Here is a 19629-nt window from a genome sequence, read left to right as displayed (position 1 = left end):
AAATAAATATTTTCCTATCATGAGTTAGACTCGGGATCCCCCATAAAAGTCATAAAGATGGACGAATATAGCAGCTCACAAAGACACCCCTCTAAATGCTTAAAATTCAAAGGGTAGTTGTGAAGGTGTATATGAAGATCATGGACATCTAGAACGGAAGGGGAGGTTTATTGCTTGCTATACCTCAGTAAGGTCCTCTTTGTCTACTGTTCCTTTTATAGGACTGAAGACATTTATGCATTTTTGGACAACTAACTAGAATCAATTTCATTTAAATGCACATTTTCAAGAGAAAAGACCTTTTTGGGGACATGGATACCACATGTATTTTCTTTGCATAGTTACTGGTGCACCGATGCATTGGGAAGAATTAGAATTTAGTTACCAGAATTAGTCACTGGAGGGGGAAACTGCATTGTGAGAACTCACTTCCTCTCCTCTTCCATTGATAATGATCCTTACAAATGTGTGTAAGAAACCTTATTGTTGTGATCTACTTTTAAACTGATATACCTAATAGGGGTTATACTCTCCCCATAAACAGCTTTCCACACTGTTCATCTTTATCCTTTAATCAGTTGTGAGCATCAGGCGTGTTGCTCTCTCCAACACCAGTGTGCCTGGCTGGGCTTCTGTCTCAGGGTACAGCATGAAAGCTTGGGTCCATCTGTGTCACAAGTCAAGCCTCTCTTGAAGTGATTTGTTTATACTGTCATTTGATGGAGTGGAATGTTCTGTAACTCATTCGAACTAGTATAGAAGCTTTGCTAAAAGGTCACCACTGCTCTTTTGAGTTTCCAAATCTGGGAACCATATGGGAGCTTGTTAAAGATAAGGTTTTCCACTGGCTTTTTCCATACCAACGAGAACCAATTAGCAAAAAGGTACTATTCCAGATAAATTCGTGTTCACATTTAGAAAGAGAGACAGACAGAGGAAGAGAGAGAGAGACAGAGAGAACTCAAGGAAATTACAGTTCTTTGCTCAATAGTGTGTGAACCCATTTTATACCAAAATTGGATTGCGTGTGCCAGCAGACAGTAAGGACTATTTAATAGGACTGAATGGGGGTGTCAGTCTTGAAAAAGTTGAATAGAATTTGCTTTTAATGTCATTTTTGGATCAATACATTCAAGTATAGTCTTGCGAGTCAACTCTAAAGGAAACTACATCTCACCATTTACTCAAAATTTAATAGGAAAATGACAACTCATTCTTTAACGTAATAAGGGTTATGTATGCAAGCTAAACATTCACTCACATGGCACCAACAACCTTCCAGTTGTCATAACATTACAGTTTGAATCTAAGCCTACAATTGGCTTGTGTTTGCTTTCTTCCCCCTTCCTTATGAAACAAAAGTCTTGAGTTTTCCAAACCTCAAAAGCTCAGCTGTAAAACTGTAGGAGACCAGCAAGAGGGAAAGGAAAGTTTCCTTCAAAGACGTCTGGAGTCACTGCTGGCCAGTCCTGCTCTCTCCCACCAAACATTAACTATGGCTTTTGACACTCGTCCTGGAAAAAGTCCAAATGTGGCAAATGGTAGAAGCAACATTTCTTTACTCTCCTGCCTGGGGCTCCCCACGATACGGAAGAGTTCTAGCGGGGGCATTCATGGGTGAAACAAGGAGGTCAGCTACTGTCCACCACGCTTGCTCACGTCTGCAGATGAAATAAATACACCCATAATGAGATCTACTGAATTAAAAATCAAAACCCTCTGATTTGGTTGGAATGCCTGAAAGAGTCTGGACCAGAGAGTCTGCACAGTAGCAGTGAAAACACAGGCTCATTGCCATTAAAAATGTTCTAGGAAGTGTGTGTGTGTGTGTGTGTGTGTGTGTGTGTGTGTGTGTGTGTGTGATGTACTATAGCAGGATACTGGGAAAGGAGAAAATTTTTAAAATCTGGAACCATATTTTTGTCTCTGCCATCACAAGCTGGAGACATTAAAAACACAACATTTCCTTCAGTTCAATTAAGCTGGTTTGGAAACCAAAATTGTCCTTAGAAAAAGGGGAGAAATCCATTTATATTCCTTTTGAGGCAAAAAGGGGGGGTTTTCTGGCAAAGTCTTTAGGTGCAATTCAGGACCAGGAGACTTAATCATCCAGTTCAAAGCTTGTCTCGTCGTAGAGTTCGGGGCGCGCTGACTTCCTGTGCCGAGAATACTTCAGTTGTAGGAGATCACCCATTTCATCCAGGTTTTCCAAAACCTGCAAAAAAATTGCCTTCCATCAGTTATTCTTTAAACCCCCTACGCCCCTCGGAGATATAATCTTCTATTGCCAACTTCCTTGATTTTAAAGAAAAGGAGAAGATCCAAATCACTAAGGTGTGGCTTATAAACCAGCCCTCGAGGAATGTTATATGTTAATTCATTTTATTTCATATCCTTTAATAGTCTACCCCACATTACAAATATTTAACTTATTTTTGGGGTGTGAGGAGAGGAATAAAAGCATTGGACCCATGCTTACCCTTTCAGGCTTTATTTTAAAGTTTAATGACTTACATATATGTTTTAAAAGATTTTCTTTATTTATTTGATAGAGAGAGAGAGAGACAATGAGAGAGGGAACCCAAGCAGGGGGAGTGGGAGAGAAACGGGTTTCCTGCAGAGCAGGGATCCTGATGTGGGGCTCAATCCCAGGACCCTGGGATCATGACCTGAGCCCAAGGCAGACGCTTAACAACTGAGCCACCCAGGTATTCTTAATGACTTATATTTAAACTTGTGGAAGAAAGAGGTAAGGTTGCAGATTATATTTGGGTTTATGTCCTCATGACACAGCAAATCAATCTGGTCAGGGGCAAAATGGAACATTGCAGGAGCTGGTTAGTGTCCTCTTCTCCCTCTGATACTGCCCCACCCCCCAGCACTTAAACTTAAACTTAAACTCATCTCTATGTTCCATAGAATTGTAGGACTTAAAACCACAAAGGACCGAGAACTCATCTGTTTCAGTTCTCTGCATTCAGGCAGATAAATGTATCCCCAATTTTCCAAAGCAACAACTGAGATGGAGAATAGACAAATGTTATTTTCCCATCTAGTATATCACTGATCTTATGGTATTAGGCATGCCTTTTAAAAACTTGTTAGGCCATCTTGACCTGTCAGATGAGGAGGACAACATTAGGACCTAATGTTTTGAAAAAGGTGCAGATGTTTGTTAATTCTGGAATGAATGACTAGTGGGACTTATGGGCTTTCCTCTTTGGGAAGTCTTTCAAATGTATCAAGTTTGATATCCACCAACATATGAAGAGTCTTTTCTTTCTGGGTGGTAGCATTATAGGTGGTTAAAATGTTTTTGTACTTCAATGTACTTCCTAATTTTTTACATCAAATCTAAGCACTAAGACAAAGTAACAAAAGTTATATTTGAAATGACATCAAACTAGGATAGTGTCTATTTTTCTTGGCTGAAGGTGGGGATAGAGTAGCTCAGAGTGGGGCATCTGCACGCTTGGAGGAGATGAGAGACAACTCATGGAAGGTGTGGGAGAACATAGGATTTCTAGTCGTTTTAATCTGTCTTTTTAACTTCCATTTTGGTATCTGCTATAAAATGTACACAATATCTTGACAGTGCTTATACAACTTATAAGTGGATTTATGTTGAAGCCCACTATCAGATGACCCAGAGGACACCTGTACTCAAAAAAGGCAGGCATGAATTACAGAAGAAGCATCTTAGTAAGAGGGAGCTGGGAAGGGCTTCTTCCCACATTTGAACTTGTGCTCGAGATGACTCTAAGGATGCAGGGATCAGTCGGGGTTGATGTTGTTCTGAATGGGTGAAGTTCAGAGATTGGTTCTATGCAGAATTCTTATGGGGCAGGTGGGATGACTAAGATGAGGTCATTTGTAAAGGAGCAGCCATAACTCATGTTAGAAGAAGGAAATTCTAAGCCATTTTGTGTATGTAGAGTGGCCTCATCTCTATCTTGGTCCAAACATGGTTATAGAAGGAACTTGTCTAGTATATGTATTTTCTGTGAGTGTTATGTTCAGTTAGCTACATCAATGTCTTGGTTATTCAAGGGTCATTTTTCACTTACCCATATGTGCATATTAAGAAATATGCTCACAATTTTTTATTGATATAGGTGCCTGATTTCAAAAGTTCTGAGGCATCTGTCTACATGATGTCTCCGTGCTCCTTCCAAGCCAACTATTCAACAGGATTAAGAACGTTTGAAGAGAATCTTGAGGTCTGATATTTCCAGAACTGCGTATCCATGAATACCTCAATGCTGTTGGGGTCACAAAAAATATAAACTCCCCACTGCTGTCTACCCCCTCTTGTCATCTCTGGGAGCATGCTCCCCGGTCATGTCCTTTCCTCTCCTATGCCTACTGCCTCTCTTTCATTACTTTTTTCCTCTCTTCATGTGTAAATATGCCCAAGTCTTTCAAGGGCTTTTATAAACCTATTTTTCTTTCTTTTGCAGTCAAGCTTCTTGAAATATCTGTCTACTATTTCTTTTTAAAAGAAACAACTTGTTAAAATTAATTACTAGAAATATATACACATATTGGAGAACCTAGACAACATAGAAAGCTATAAGGTGGGGCGCCTGGGTGGCTCAGTGGGTTAAGCCTCTGCCTTTGGCTCAGGTCATGATCCCAGGGTCCTGGGATCGAGCCCCGTGTCGGGCTCTCTGCTCCGCAGGGAGCCTGCCTCCACCTCTCTCTCTGCCTGCCTCTCTGCCTACTTGTGATCTCTGTCTGTCAGATAAATAAATAAAAAAATCTTAAAAAAAAAAAAAGAAAGCTATAAGGAACAATGCAACAAAGTTCACCCATCATCTCAAAACCTAGAGTTAACACAGTTATTAGTATGTCATGCAAGAAGTTGTTATAATGTATGCACTTTGTAGTGGACACTGGTTTAAGTCCTAAGAATGTAATGGTGAAGCAGAAAGAAAATACACTGTGTATATAATTTATTATTTGAACTCAAAGTATTCACTTTTTTATTCTTTGTAGAACTACCTCTTAGTGTATGTATATATACATACATACTACATATACACACACATACAACAATCCATAATACATGTTATATGTGCATGTATATTACACATATACACATAATTCATTCCATCTTCATGTAGAATAACTCAGTCATATATAATGAATGACTTCATATAATCCCATATATAATTCCCACCTTCATGTTCCACAGTTGTCTATATTTCTTTTCCAAAATGAATTTATTCTATCTGTTATCACTAGTCGCTTATTTATTAGTATCTGCTCTTAGAGTTTTTGCCCCAGGGTTTTGCACAATAGTAGACACTCAATATGTTTGCTAAATTGCTTGACACTAGGAGACAGTTCCATTGACTCCAAACCAATTGAGATGGTTTAGTTGTCTTCTCTCACTCATTTTCATAAAGATCAAAACCAAAGGACAGTGAAATGTGGTTTTGAAATCATTAAAACCCAGTGTAGGTCTGGATGATATGATGGACCTGTCTTTGCCGACATGTTGGTTAGTTGGGTCGTATTTTCATATGATGGGCTTGGTGGCTCTAAAAGTGTCAGTTTGTGAGTGATTGCGGCTGAAATAGCACATCAGATTAGCTATTGCATTTAAGATCAAGTAAATAGCACAACATGTGGCTACTCAGTCAGTCATTTTTATGAAACCAAAACACTGCCTTGAGTCAAGTCTCCACTAAACTCATTTTTCTTTCCTATCCACTGAGTTGATCACATTGTTGGGCATTGTTGGCAATCCCTTGTCTTTCTGCAGTGAGTTTTATGAGTGTTGTTTTCTAAACCACCAAGAGAAACCCAGGGAGCCCCAAGCTAGCTCAGTAAAAGAACCTGCTCACAATGCAAAGTGCCAGTACCAGAGGTTCTGTTGGCCTGTGGGTACTCACTGTGTCTAGCATCTCCCGGGTATGTGCTGCTGAAACACAAAACCGAGCCCGAGCTTCTGCGAGGGGAGTAGCTGGAAATCCAACGACCACCACCCCGATTTTTCTATTTAATAGATGCCTTGCAAAAGCCCTACGGGAAAGGTAAAAGAGAGAAGGTTAGCTGAGAGATGACAAAATTATGTGGCAGGAAAAAGAGTGTGGTTAATCGACTTTTCTGATAACAACAAATAGAGATGATTGAAATTACTAAACTTCTGTTACGTATAATTGACAAGGAAATGGGGACAGTGTCTCGATGGCACCCATAGCTGAGGGTGCATATGATAGGGCCTGGCACACCCATTAGAGCATTGTGAGTACTGAGTCTTTGACACTGAGCAGAAAATGCTGATGTACAGGACCCTGGTTTAAGGAGTCAGCATTGATATACAAATTCTTTGTCTGCAGGGTTCCTAGGAACAAAAGCCCAAAAGCTAACAAAATGCAATTGCATAAAGAAAGAACATATAGTAAGTGCAAACTTGTATGTTTTAAAAACCTAATACCAATAACAGAGTATGAAAATTTCAAGAAGCCTATACTTAGTGACTATAATTTGAGAACCAGGATCTGAGGGTCTGAAAGGAGATAATCCCGAGCTGTATTATCACTCCAGAGCCATATTTTTCCCCCATTAAACCAGAGGTGAAAAATAGTAAGGGTCTCCTCATTTTTTATTGTGTGAATAAATCCACCCCTGTATGTTCAAGGATGATAAACCCATTGACTGAGTTAAAGGGGGAACAGGGTAAGAGGAATTCAGGGAAGAAATGTGTACACACAGAGAGGCTGGCCCGTGGATGCAACCTGTAGAATGTAGGTCATAACTATAAAGCTTTTTGACACAGGGTGTTACAGATTAGAGGGTGTAATGTTTCTCTGCAGTGATTCCTTGCCTTTATCTTCTTCTAGACTTTTTTTTTTTTTTTTCCAGAGCTAATCTCAGTAATGGTTCTGGAATATCAAACTCTCAAAAGTCTATATTTTTTGTGCTAAGAGCCAACGTGAGACAAAAAGGCATGTGCCCCTACGTGAATCTTGCCCCACTTTGTGCTCTGTTGCTTTCTGCAGGAAATCTTACTTACTAAATGTCTCTGCCCACAAGCAAGGTAAATGCCTCAGATCTGTTCTTAGCATTAAGAGGCTCCTGGTGTCCTTTTTAAGGCTGGAAGATGACAGCAGCACCACAGAAACCTTCCAGTCGTAACTCAGGAAGAATTCTTGAGCCAGACATGGAGAACTAGCCTTTCCGTTTATTCATTCCTCTTGCCATGGAGCTGTGTGTCTTTTTGGTTGCCTCACGGAGAATGCATGTTATCAATGGAGTGGTGGAGATTGCAAGGTCTGGGGAACACAGTGTCTCTGGCCCTGTGGCCCAGCTAAGGCAAGAGTCACCTTTGATTTGGAACAGGGAAGATTAACAAGAAGATGAAGCTTTCTGAGAAAGTTAGAAAAACAGAGGCTGTGCTTTTTCTTGTTCACCCTATGGAAGGCTGCCCATGGAAGGGCACACGATGAGAGCTCATAATTATCTGAGAAACAAGGCAAGTGCTTTTATTGCTAGACTACAAACCACCTGACCCATGATCTCAAGCTAATTTTCGGGACTCCCCAAAGACCATTTTCACTGTCTGCATGTTTCTCTTTGTACCAGAGGAAGTGAGTTTTGCCAAAGAATGTAGAGCAAAATATAGGACTGTTGATTCATTAGGCTAATCTGAGGCCTCCCTGGAGCACTTTCAGCCTTAAAATTTACACTACTAATCCTGGCCTCCTTCGGTTGATGTGTCTGATTGCCCTGAACATTTTATATAATGAGCCTCTGGGTTTGTACTCCCCAAAACAAATCAGAGCCTGTAGTGTGAGTTGAAAGAAGCTGGGCTACATAGATAATAATAATAAGTGGTTAGCAATGCATTATGGGCATCATCATTGTACCGTGTATCCTATCATCCTGAAAGTGTATGACGAAGCCCATGGAAGGAGAATGTAAACTCTGTATCAGAGACTAAATATAATATATTCTTGATTATTCAAATGAATGTTTTATGGGTGAAATCACATGATACCAAATGTTGCAGAAGATTCCAGTGGTTGAGTCGCAATGAAACTTTGCTCAAAATGATACCTTGCTGGAGAGGATATTTTCATTCTGCAGTAGATGGACATGTGGAGAAATCACAATGCTTCAATAAAATCAAAGGGTCAAAAATAAGCAAACGAAGGAAGTGCTCATACACTGACTTATACAATTAACTCCTTGTCTCAAAAGCTTTTCTCCATATAAACTTTCTGTTGAAGGTATATCTGAGAAGAAAACAAGGCCAGGGGGCAAAGAAACTTTCGGCAGCAACTCCTGCCAACAAGAGAAGACATTACCTTTGGTCACTGAACTATTCTAAGTTTCCTTAGACAACTCAAGCAACTAGAGTGTTTTGTTTTGTTTTTCCCATTCGCTGGGTTTGAGGCCTTTTGATTCATCAGAGATGACATTGAGAGTTAAACTCATACTGTGTGTTTGCCTTAATGAGATGTGTTTCCCTCCCGCTGTGGACAAAAGCTTCAGAGGTCGTGCTAGGCACTGAGAAGAACTCAGGTTTAGGAGGCAAGCAGAACTGGCTCTGAATTCTGGGCTTTGCTGCCTGTAAGCTGAGTGACCCTCAGTAAGCAATTTCAGTTTTGTGGGTCTTGGTGTCTTTGTTTATAAATTAAGGCCAAGCATCCACCTTTGGTGGGTGATCACTGGATTGGACAGTCTTCCTTAGCATAGAATCAGCATTCAGCCACATCCACTCCTCCTTAAGTACCATCTTCATTGGAAGGCATTAGATGGCTTGACATATCATCTAGGCTCTAACATGGCATATTTGATTCACACAATAGCAGGATCTCCACCTACTATTTTCCTGAAAGTTCTATTTTTATTAATGCAACCAAAGATTGCAATAATTATTTTGGAGAGCCATGCAACCACGGTGACTCAATCTTACACTCAGTTGAAACTAATAATAATAATCATTGTACTAGTAGAAGTCCTAGTAGTAGTAATAATAACTACCACCGATGAAGTATTGATAGTATACCAAGTACTATGTTAAGTGTCTTATATACATTAACAATTAAAACTACTAATAATAACAGCTCCCACTTAGTAGTTCCTATATGGGACAACAGGCTGTATGCGGACAGACCTCATCTTGTTTAACTGAAACAACTATGAAATAGGTCTTATTACATCCTGTCATAAAAATGAGAAAACTGAGGCTTTAGAAAGTTGGGTAACTTGTCAAAGATCTCCCAGCTAGCAAGAGACAGAGTCAAATTCTTCTTCATTCCGAACTCCTCACTACACCAAGGAGCACAGTTCTTACACATAACAGCCTCTGATCTCATTTTTTTCACATTAGCTGTTGTCCAGTTAGGACTCCCAGCATTTAAAGGAGCAGAATTACTCCCTCTCTCTTTCTGTTATTGCAAAGATAAATTCCTGAATTTAAATGCGTTTGTTTTAACTCTTCGGTACTTTTCCCATGGCATGGATTCATACTAATATTCTAGTTCCAGCCTCCCCCACCAAAGTCAGAACTATCCGGCACACTCCCCACGACCACCCTCCAGCATTGTGCACTTTAGATGATCAATAATAAGACAAATTTATCGTTGATGTCTTTGAGCTAATGATAACATATGAGATAGACATGGGTTACGTGTGGAATATTTCTTCCAAAACATACCATTTTGCTAACCATTCTGAACAAACGTAGGTTTTCATTTTGCCTCCCCAAATCAGATGTTTAGAATCATATGCTACTTTGAATCCCTGTTGCCAACCCTCCCTGCCCTAAGTACCGAGCAGCATCCTGTAGGACGTTTCTGTAGCTCAGTACCCTCTTGACCACTCCATACACTGTTAGCCTTACCCAGTTTTGTGAACAAAGGGCCCACTGGTGGTAATGGTATGGCCTGCAAAATAACTCCTGTGTGGTTTTAACTGCTTGTTATTTTGCTGTGGTGAAATGATAGAAGAATGTACTCTGAAGAATTAATCAGTTCTATCCACCATGAGTTCTCAACTGATAATCCCAGAATCCCTTCTCTACACTTGAAATACTCTACCAATCTTTTCACTCTTTGAGAGTCAAGCAGAAATTTCCAACAATGGAGTTATGTTGCAGGAGAGTTAAGACTTCTAGAATCTTATAAATATATGTTGACTATTACTTTCCACTGTGCACATGGTCAGACACCCAAATAAACATTTTATATTTAGAAAGGACTCTAATTAACTTCCTTTTAATAACAGAGGTAGTTAGTCTGTGGCAGGTTGGAGAATGGCTCATGTATCAAACTGTCTATGCCATATTGAGGAAAAGTCACCTTTTCTTTTTATGTAGTTGTTCTCGTGCTCAATTTCAGAATTGCAGTCAATGGGAAACAACTCCACATAGGTTTATAGGAGAGGCATTAAAATTTACTGTTAAGATTGTGAGCCTAAGTTTGGGTTTGCCTCTTGATAGTCTCTTGATTTTATTACTGCTCAACTTGTATGACTTTGGGCAACTATTTAATTGTCTGCAGCCTCAGTTTCCTCCACACTTGAAATAAAGCTGCTTTCTTCTGAGGATGGGCATGAAAGGTCAGCGGAGAAAGCACAGAGTCTGGTAATTTTGTTTTCAAATGTTGAGAGATATGGTCTCCAGAAGTTCTCCCTGAAAGAGGCTGTGGGACAGAAGTAGGCACAGGATCATCCTTAATTTACAGTTGAAGCCTAGAAGGTGACACCCAAATTCAAAGGGCTTGAAAGTGGTGGACACTTGATTCTCTTCTTAGAGAACCTGTGAAAAGGCCCAGCTGATGGGCTGGCAGGTGGCTTCCAAGAAACTGTGCAAGCGAATTCTGAACTCGGCACCCCATTCCAACTACATAACCATTGCCTATGCTGAAAGAGACTTGTAGAGTCAGAAGCACTGTCTTAGATCACCCTGGGGCTTTGGGGTTATTCTGAAAGCCCACTGAATACTCACGCTACTTTAGCAGGCATGTAAAGGAGCAGAGGGATGACGGGAGACTCCTCATTGCCATAGATAATGAATCCCATTTCATTCAGTCTCTGTCTGAAGTATCTTGTGTTTTTTGCAAGTTGCCGTACTCTCTGCAACCCTGAAAGGAGACAGACATGAAATCCATCAATTCCCACCAGGAAGAGAGAAGCAAAGGTCAAACTGACTTAGCAAGTATTCCTATTTCCTATGTCTTTCTGCAGGCCTGCATCATTAGCTGGGAGGGGGTCAAAATAGGGTGGGGAAATACCTCTTGGTGAGCAGGTATGGGCACTGATGTCTGAGAGCTGTTCTGAGTCTGGAAGCCAGGATCCAGTGGGATATGGTGCTGTTAGGTTCTGCTAGCAAGTAAAGGCAGGCTAGCCTATGGGGTGGAGTGGGCAGAGAGCATGTCCAGTGAGGAGGAAGGAGACAAGCTATCATTTACTAGGTACCTGCTGTGTATGGACTCTGTGCTAAGTGCTTTATTTTATTTGTCATTTTTTTAATTTTAATTTTTATTATTTTTAAAATTAACATATAATGTGTTATGTGTTTCAGAGGTGTGCTAAGTGCTTTAAAGACATTAACTCGGAAAGGGAATGCGACAAGGAGTGACACACACTCAGACACAGACACACAGACACACAGACACAGACACACAGCACACCTGCTGTTGGTAGAAGCTTTTCAGCCACGCTGAGCTGGCCCTTTAAGTTGGTTCTCATCCAAGTCTCTAATCGAAGAGCACTTCACCTAACCTGAGCTTGAAGTGGAAACACATCCCTGGACAAAGATAGGTCCTGCTGAGACCAGAACTGTTTTGTGAGGAATTTGGTAGTGGTACAGGGAAAGGAATCGAGTGAATGGAAGAAGGGGATCTCTGTTTTCCCCAAGCTCTAAAAATGACAGCATGGGCTCCAAACAGAAGGTCAAAGAAGGTAACATGTGTCCCTTTCCAGGTTATTGGTGCTTCAGCTCAAAAGATTAGCCTCTGTCCTCCATGTATGTCCTGGGGGTAGGTTACACATATGTGATGGCAAAGAGAATTAAAGAGTGGAAAGAGTTCTGAAGACATCTGTCTATTCCATTACCATCTCCAGTGAGGCAAGTGAGCAAACCAGCCAAATCCAGAGTGTTTGTGCTTGATACAGAAGATTTAACAGAATTGGATGTTTAAGTCTCCTAGAAATCAGTCCAACATTTGCATCTAATGCAAAGTGGCTGTTGAGCAGGAACAGCTGCTATAGCTGACTTCCATTATGATTGGTTGGGTTTTTATTCAAACTGATTAGTCTTTGCTTTACTGGTGTTTCAATATTCTGAACATCACTCCTGCGTGTCTGCAACTCTGCAGATGGAAAATGGTTAACATCTCAGTAAATATGTCAATCACAGTTCTCCAGTTCCTTCTTGGAGAAATGGTCCCAGATTGTGTCTTGACAGAGGGTTGAACAGTGGACATTTCCTGCTCAACATCCTTCCTCCAGGGGGCCATGATGTTCAGACAGAGTTGGACCTGACTTTCCTCTTTCCTACAAGGTTATCATATGACCAAGGCCTAGCCAATTGGAATAATCCATCCCTGTAATTATTGATTCAATAATGATGAACTATAACCTGGGCTTATCAGAGTCTTTCCGATCTGTTGAAGAAGTATATAAGTGAGGTGATCCGAAGCTACATGTTTGTCGTCATATGGAGGAAACCTGCTTGAGAATGATGTTAATGCAGAAAGCCAAGGCACAAGAGTAAGAGTAAGAGATGATGCCAAGTAAGAGTCCTGATGGCATCATCGTAACCTTAGGCCTAGCCACGCCTAAGTGAGTCTGTCTTTTGGACTATCTCAGTATGTTTCTTTTTCTTAAGCTATTCTGAGTTGCATTATACAACCTATAACCAAATGTATTCTGAGTAACACAGGTGGCCATTTTATTGGATGTAGTTACCTCTAAAGGACAATGCTAATATCAACCACAATAGTACTTGCAACTCACATAATATCACATAAAGCACTTGACAATAATTTATTTAGTCCTCAAAACAACTGTATTGAACTAGATGCTATATTCTCATGTTACACATGAAAAGAAGTCAAGTGACTCACCCGTTTACATGGTTGGTAGGTAGCAGAGTCAGAATTTGAATCCAGGTAATTGAGTTCTAGAATCTGTGCTGTTAACCTCTACATTATGCCCAAGAGTAGCAATGGATGATGTTTATCCAGGTAATGGATGATAGCCAACTCTTTACTACAAGCTCAATAAAATGTATCTCTTCCAGCTGTTAGAATCATTGTTATACCAAGTTTTTCTAGTAGAAGCAGTTCAGATGTTGAGGACTGAGCAGTCTTTAAACAGCCTCATGTTGTAGAGAAAAGGAGTAGGATATCAAGGACTAGAATCTGAGGCCTGCCCCAGGGGAAGACTAGCGAACTCCCTTCACTTTAGTTGGGCCTGATGGGCTACTCCTGAAAAGTAAGGGTGAATCAGAAGTAGACAGGCCCCCAAAGGGCACATTCTTTATCCAATCATCTGACATTTTTCAGTAGGCTCTATCACTCCCAAAACACTTCAGCTCTTCCCTGAGAGTTTTGCTTACCAGGCCCAAATCTACCCGACTTCTCTGGCATCTTAAATGTGTTAATAATATTTGCAGAAGAACAGAAATTTAGTTGAGGAGAACACCAACCAAGAAGGAGGGGTGTTGAATGATCCAGCTGCCTCTGCTTGTTCTCTGTTACTATACTTCACTTAAGCCCGGTTTTCAAGGAAGACTCCTCTCTGACTCTGCCAGCAGGTTATGATGGAGAAAGCATCTGGATTTCCCTTCAGGAAAGCTGATGTCTCAATTCTACCATGCTGGCCACAGCTAATGGATGCACGACATTCTTGATTGAAGGCCAGTCCACTTGGGTGTTGGCCAGAGAGCCATGAATTGGTCTATCATGAGAACTTTACCAAAGAGATAATAAATATGAATTAAACCAATAAGGTCCTCTTGCTGGTAGAGGGAGAATGTGAAAAATTTAGAGAAAACCAACAATTGGCATTAAGACCTGAAATTAAGAGACATAGAGAGAAAAGCTTATAATCACAATCTATAAGACACAGGAAGCCGCTGGTCAGTGGCCGTGATGATAAATCATAAAAAAGAGAAGTGGGCAGTGCAAGGTTAGTCAGTAGCAACTGGAGGATAAACAGAAACAGGGAAGAGCATTTAGTCTAGTGGGCAGACAGATACGACATCTACAAATGGATGGAAAATTGCAACTCTAATGAGTGCTGTGAAGAATACTATATGACTAGAAGTCAATACATGTTTAGTGAGTTGAGATTGGAAGGGTAGACAGATGTTAAGAGGCAAAAAACCAGAGGGGAACATTTCAGGTATAGGAAACAGGAGCAATGGTCAAGTGGTTTGTGGAAGAAAAGAGTGGTTGAGAACCAGGTAAGATGTGGTTAAATGTGGGGCAAGATGAGGCTAGAGTGATGGGTAGATTTTCTTAAAAAAAAAAAAAAAAAAGAGGACAGGGATAGAAGAATCCAACATTTTGTGGCTGGGAAGAGAAAGAACTTACAAGGGAGACAGAGCAATTAGTGAGGGAGAAGACGAATCAGGAGATGAAATAGTTTTACTGAATTTATCAACATGGCAGTCATTGATAACCTTTACTTCAGGGTCCCTGGTTGGGACTTTGGTTTTCAAGAAATAGGTAGCTGCAAATATGGTTTAGTTTAATGCATATATGCTTTTATTTTCCTGCCCACCTCCTTCAAAAAGGAAAAGATAAGCCCTCAATCCCCAAATTCCAGATTTATATAAATGTTGCTGCATAGAAAAACCTCCTGGGTGCTTAAAAATGAATTGCTTTGTAACATGCCGAAGTGATCCTTGGAAACTTGTATATGTACAGAAAGCACCTCTTTGAAGGCCAGAACTAGAAATGAAGAGGAGAATATTTGTTTTTACTTAAAAGAAAATTTCATCTATACACCGAAACTGAGTATTTAGGGGAGTATAAGGAGTAGGGGGAGATTGTGGAAGAAGAAGGAAAAGAAGAAGAGGGCTGGAGTAAGACTTGTTTTAAAGAAGGTGATTCAAATGAAGTCACAGATCTACATCCCAGCCATATATCCCAAAATATATTCCATATGTCCTATCTCCTTGTACGTTTAGTTCTTTTGTTGATCGTTAGCGGCACAATGAAAAGATGACTTCATCAGGCTTGGTCTGATGATTCCTAAATGATCCCCCTCAAAGACTAGAAGGATTTCCTGGCCCGGAAGTGCATGAATGACTTAAATTGTTTTCCCAGTGGCATTACCTTTGCGCTTGCCCATAATGACTCATCTATCATTGAGCTGCCCAGTTACTTAATTGGCCCCGTCTGTCCACTTTGCCTTGATTAACCCAAGTAACTGGATCATCAGCAAATGCCCTCACTTTACTGCTTCTAGATTCTTTGGAGAGTTGACCAAATAGATCAGAATATGGATCCCAAGGGTAGCTGACTCTAAAGAATTGCCCAGTCTTTTCTATCTTTGAATCATTTAGCACAACACGGCTGACAAGCCATTATGATACACTTCGTGGTCACCATGTTTTCTCATATAGTCACTATTAATGCCTTTCAGGTCCTTTGCATCCGCCAAGATACAGCTCCTTTAAATTACTCTATTGCTCACTCTTTAAAATTAGAAACATTTTACTCCTGTAGGGCCTGGGGGAAGAGAGGAATTTATGCATATAACATGCTACTCATCTAGACAGGATATGGGTGATTTTATTAATTGTGGTGTGCTTTGAGATCCTTGCTTGAAGAGTGCTTTGTAAGTGTAGGAAGAAATTTTTAGCACTTGTCTTTTTGTACAGGGATGGCCAAGTGAGGGTGGCATGGAGATTGGGCATTGCTCAATTAGAGACTCTAATTCAACCCTTTCTGGTTCTTCTTTCACACATCATGTAGAAGACAGGGCGGTCTCTGCTCAGATAATTAAGTAAATGAGCTGATCCCTTATGTAGGGTTCCAGAGAGTTTATAGGACTGTTTATTTTGTTATATTGTGGGTTCCCTGTAAAAGGAAGAGTCTTTAGAGTTAAATGGACTAAAAAATAAATAAATAAATAAATAAATAAAAATAAAAAAGAACACCGAACTCCCTCTCGACAATATATGGCTTGATACCTCAGTTTTACCTGTAAAATACAGATAAATAAGCTCATTGCCCGAAAGGTTGGTGGAAATAGAGGGGTTAATGCAGAAACATGCTTCATACTGTGCCTGGCACACAGTAGGTATTTGGAAGTCTAATTACCCCTTTTTCCATAGGGCAGTAGTTCCTAGCAACCTTAATGGCACCTAAGAATCATCTGAAGAGCCTGGCAAAGCCCCGGTTGCACTCCAGATCAACTGAATGAGTATTAAATTAATATAAATCAGGATGGGAAAGGCATGAATTTTGGTTTCCAGGAGGCATAGCCATGGAGACTCGGATGTCTCAGAAATGGCCGCCATTGCCAGTCGAAGTCCACAGACATGCCTGTTGGCATTAAGTGCCTGTGTCCTGGCTGTGTCCTTGGTAGTGGAAAATAGAAGATGGGCATATGTCCTGGCCTCTTCTTTGGCACGATTACCTCCCAGCAGTTAACCAGTGCTTGGGTGTTTGAAGAGTACGTTTTGTGGGGCTGACCTGCTCCCCTGACAGCTATCTGCTCTGACTTGAGGTCACCCCAACTGTCAACCCCCACCCCCTCACCATACAGGAGGCTGGATAAAAATCCAGCTGACCTGTAGGTTGCTGTTCTACCCATTCAGATTTCTAGCTCTGCCAACTTGAGAGATGGGCTAGGTTACCAGAGGCCACAAGTACTTTAACCTTCTTTCCAATGCTGTTAAAACAAAAACAGCTGGGGCAGGGGAAGGAAAACAAATAAAACACAAAGCATCCCACTACAAAGCTTTGCAGTCCCCTAATAAAAACAATCGTCTGTGGCGTTTCCAAAAATATGCTTGGGAGAACTCAACCTCCAGAGGGCCAGAAGGCATTGCAGACAGTGGAGACTCCCGGAATGACCTGTCAAAAGCCGAAGAAGGAAAATTTGTTGTCTGCTAAACCATCCACATGCAAAAAACAGAGAGGCATTTCCCTCTGAAGGACTAAGTGGAAGAGGTGGATTTCATGAGCTTGTGAGCCAACCTGGGTGCCGCTCTCTATTTTCTGTAGGTTTGCAGGCTCACATGCTAATAGAGGAAACATGAACGTGCCCAGATGCCACAGAGGGACTAATTTTATTATTTTCCAGGCTTAAAAATGCACATAAAGAAATACATGCCGCTATCCTTCCCTAAATTATTTAGCACGCTGCCACAACAGTCGGAATTCAGACTGGACAATCTTGAAGAGGCTCTTAGGCAGCTTTGCTTGGAAAATGTTGTCTTTTTCCTTTTTTAGAGATGGGAAGAGCCTTCCCATAAAACATCTCTTAAAATTTAAGAAGTCGATCTTTCTAAAAAATCACATTGATATTAAATAACTAAATGATCTAAGAATGCCTCATCTCCTTGCCTCTTGCCCCTTCTTTGTCCATTCACTCAAGGCTCCTCCCCCTGGCATGGCGGGGCATGGCGGGGGTGGTCTCTGGTGAGATGGGGGGTGGGGGATGGACAGGACGGACCTTGGAGTAAAGTGTCAGTGTGACAGCAGGAGCCCAGCAGTCTGTTATTTTAAGCTCTGGAGCTCAGACAGGACATTTTGTTTGCAACACACTTAGGGGCAAAGTGATCTCAGCAAAGATCAAGAAGCTACAGAGCAGGAAGAATCATAAGAATCACATTAGCAGTGACAAGCTTCCCAGTGGGATGGAGAAAACTGTTTGGAGTGGTTTGCTGAGAGGAACACACATTTTTATCAGGCACTGAAGCTCTCCCTTTTGATGTCTGGATTCCAAGGTTACAGCATGTTTTATAGTCACATACACATGTTCCCAGGACTCTTCAGGCCACTTAGTCATACCCCCGGGAATGCACATAGGAGCAGGGAGGCCGGACATCCAGGGTGGACAGCTGTGTGCACAGCCTGATTTCAGTGCCTGCGCCACTGCCTCCACCTCCCTACCCGCGGCTCACACACACCATCAGGAGTTTCACCCACGAGGAGAGGTGTGAATGGATAGGTCTTGCGTATCTATTATGCGCCAGAAACGGTGTTTTGGGGCCCTCTTCACAGATACCAAAACTGAGGCTGGGAGATCATTAATGCATTACCCAGCTGACCTGGAAACAGGCCGTACCTCCCGGGCTAATCAAGGTCTGCTCTTTGGAGAGAAGCTGGTAAACTTATTTCTGATGAGGTGTGAATTCCATGATTCAAAGATTTGCACATTTCGCAAACGAAAAGCACTCACTATGTTCAGGAGCCGGACCAGCTGGGAAGGTGAAGTAGAAGATGCGAACATTCTGAGGTGGTTTGCAAGGAAGACAGGGCAGATAGCAGACAACATACAACTGAGCGGAAGAGCCTTAAGAAAGGTGGAGACAGAGTTGGCAGGCTTTTCACACAGTAGGGCTTCCCAAATATTTACAGAACGAATGACAAGATTTAATGGTAATTTGCATCTCAATAGAGAGCAGTGTCTTTGCAAGTCACAAATTGTGGAAGTTTGCACATTCAATGGGGTAATTTGGAAGGCTAGGGGCCATCTGGGAACTTTGTAAATTAGTGATTCTTAAGCACAGGAACACACCAGAGTCTTCTGGGAATATATCTTTTTCTAGAATACATACAATAAAGTCCCCCTGCGCCCCCCCCCACCCCCGGGATTCTGCTCCAGAAAGACTCCTGGAGTAACTGTGTCGTGCTCCAGTTGAGAATCATTGCTTGAAGGCATGACTGCTATTGTGGGTGTTGATTCTACAAAGATACTAGGGCTGATCCCAACCGAGGACACCAAAAAGCAATTTCGTTTTGGAATATTTTGTACTCCATCAACAGATCTGCATGAAAGAATCCACCTGCCCTTTCCTTTTTTTTTTTTTTTAAATGAAGATGAGCAAGTGACTCATCAACTCAGAGCCTTCATTTACTGATCTGTTAAATAGGGAGGATAGCAGTAACTGCCTCACCTACTGGAATGCTCCATGGAAGAAATGCTTTGGGATTTTGGAGCAAAGAGCTAGAGGTGGTAAGTGAACATTGTGTGTATCTAAGTTTGGAGGTGGGGGGGCATCTGGAAATGGGTAACTCGCTTGCCATAACGTTTGCATCACAGTCATGAGGAAGATTAGTGGAGTCAGACCACAGAGAGCTCTGAAGGGTACCCTAGGATTTGGTAGGTTTTGGTGGGTAGTAGGGAGCCATGGCAGCATCATGAGCAAGACATGCCATCTTCTGAGGGGGTTTAGGAAGAGGAAGCTCATGGTGTATAGCACATGGTTGACGATGAGGGAAAAACGAGTTGGCAAGACAAGTAGGAGGCCAGAGTGGCAGCAAACTCTGAAGCAGGTGAAGGGGTGCGCGTCCTCAGCTGTTGGGATCTGAGGCAGGAAGGCAAAGGAGGCAGCAAAGGACAGGTCCTGGGCTGAGCGACTGGGTTCATGGGGTCTCCTGAAAGGTCTCTGTGAGACCATGCAAGTCAATGTGGCCACCAGGA

General features: G+C 41.5%; 1 protein-coding gene across 1 annotated transcript in view; it reads right to left on the bottom strand.

The window, feature by feature from the left end:
* Nucleotides 1-1845: 1845 nt before the first annotated feature.
* LOC111141782 (serine palmitoyltransferase long chain base subunit 3) overlaps nucleotides 1846-19629 on the bottom strand; it is a 135544-nt gene continuing 117760 nt past the window's right edge. The window contains exons 10-12 of the mRNA XM_022494591.1: nucleotides 10964-11099; nucleotides 5901-6030; nucleotides 1846-2215 (exon numbers count right to left, since the gene is read on the bottom strand). Coding sequence (XP_022350299.1) covers nucleotides 2102-2215; nucleotides 5901-6030; nucleotides 10964-11099 — 380 coding nt within the window. The 3' untranslated portion in view covers nucleotides 1846-2101. The remainder of the gene's footprint in view (nucleotides 2216-5900; nucleotides 6031-10963; nucleotides 11100-19629) is intronic.

Source organism: Enhydra lutris, unplaced genomic scaffold (assembly GCF_002288905.1).
Source record: "Enhydra lutris kenyoni isolate GAN:26980312 unplaced genomic scaffold, ASM228890v2 scaffoldscaffold6, whole genome shotgun sequence".
Lineage (NCBI taxonomy): Eukaryota > Metazoa > Chordata > Mammalia > Carnivora > Mustelidae > Enhydra > Enhydra lutris.
The sequence above is the reverse complement of the archived record's forward strand: the minus strand, read 5'-3'. Positions and strand labels throughout refer to the sequence as shown.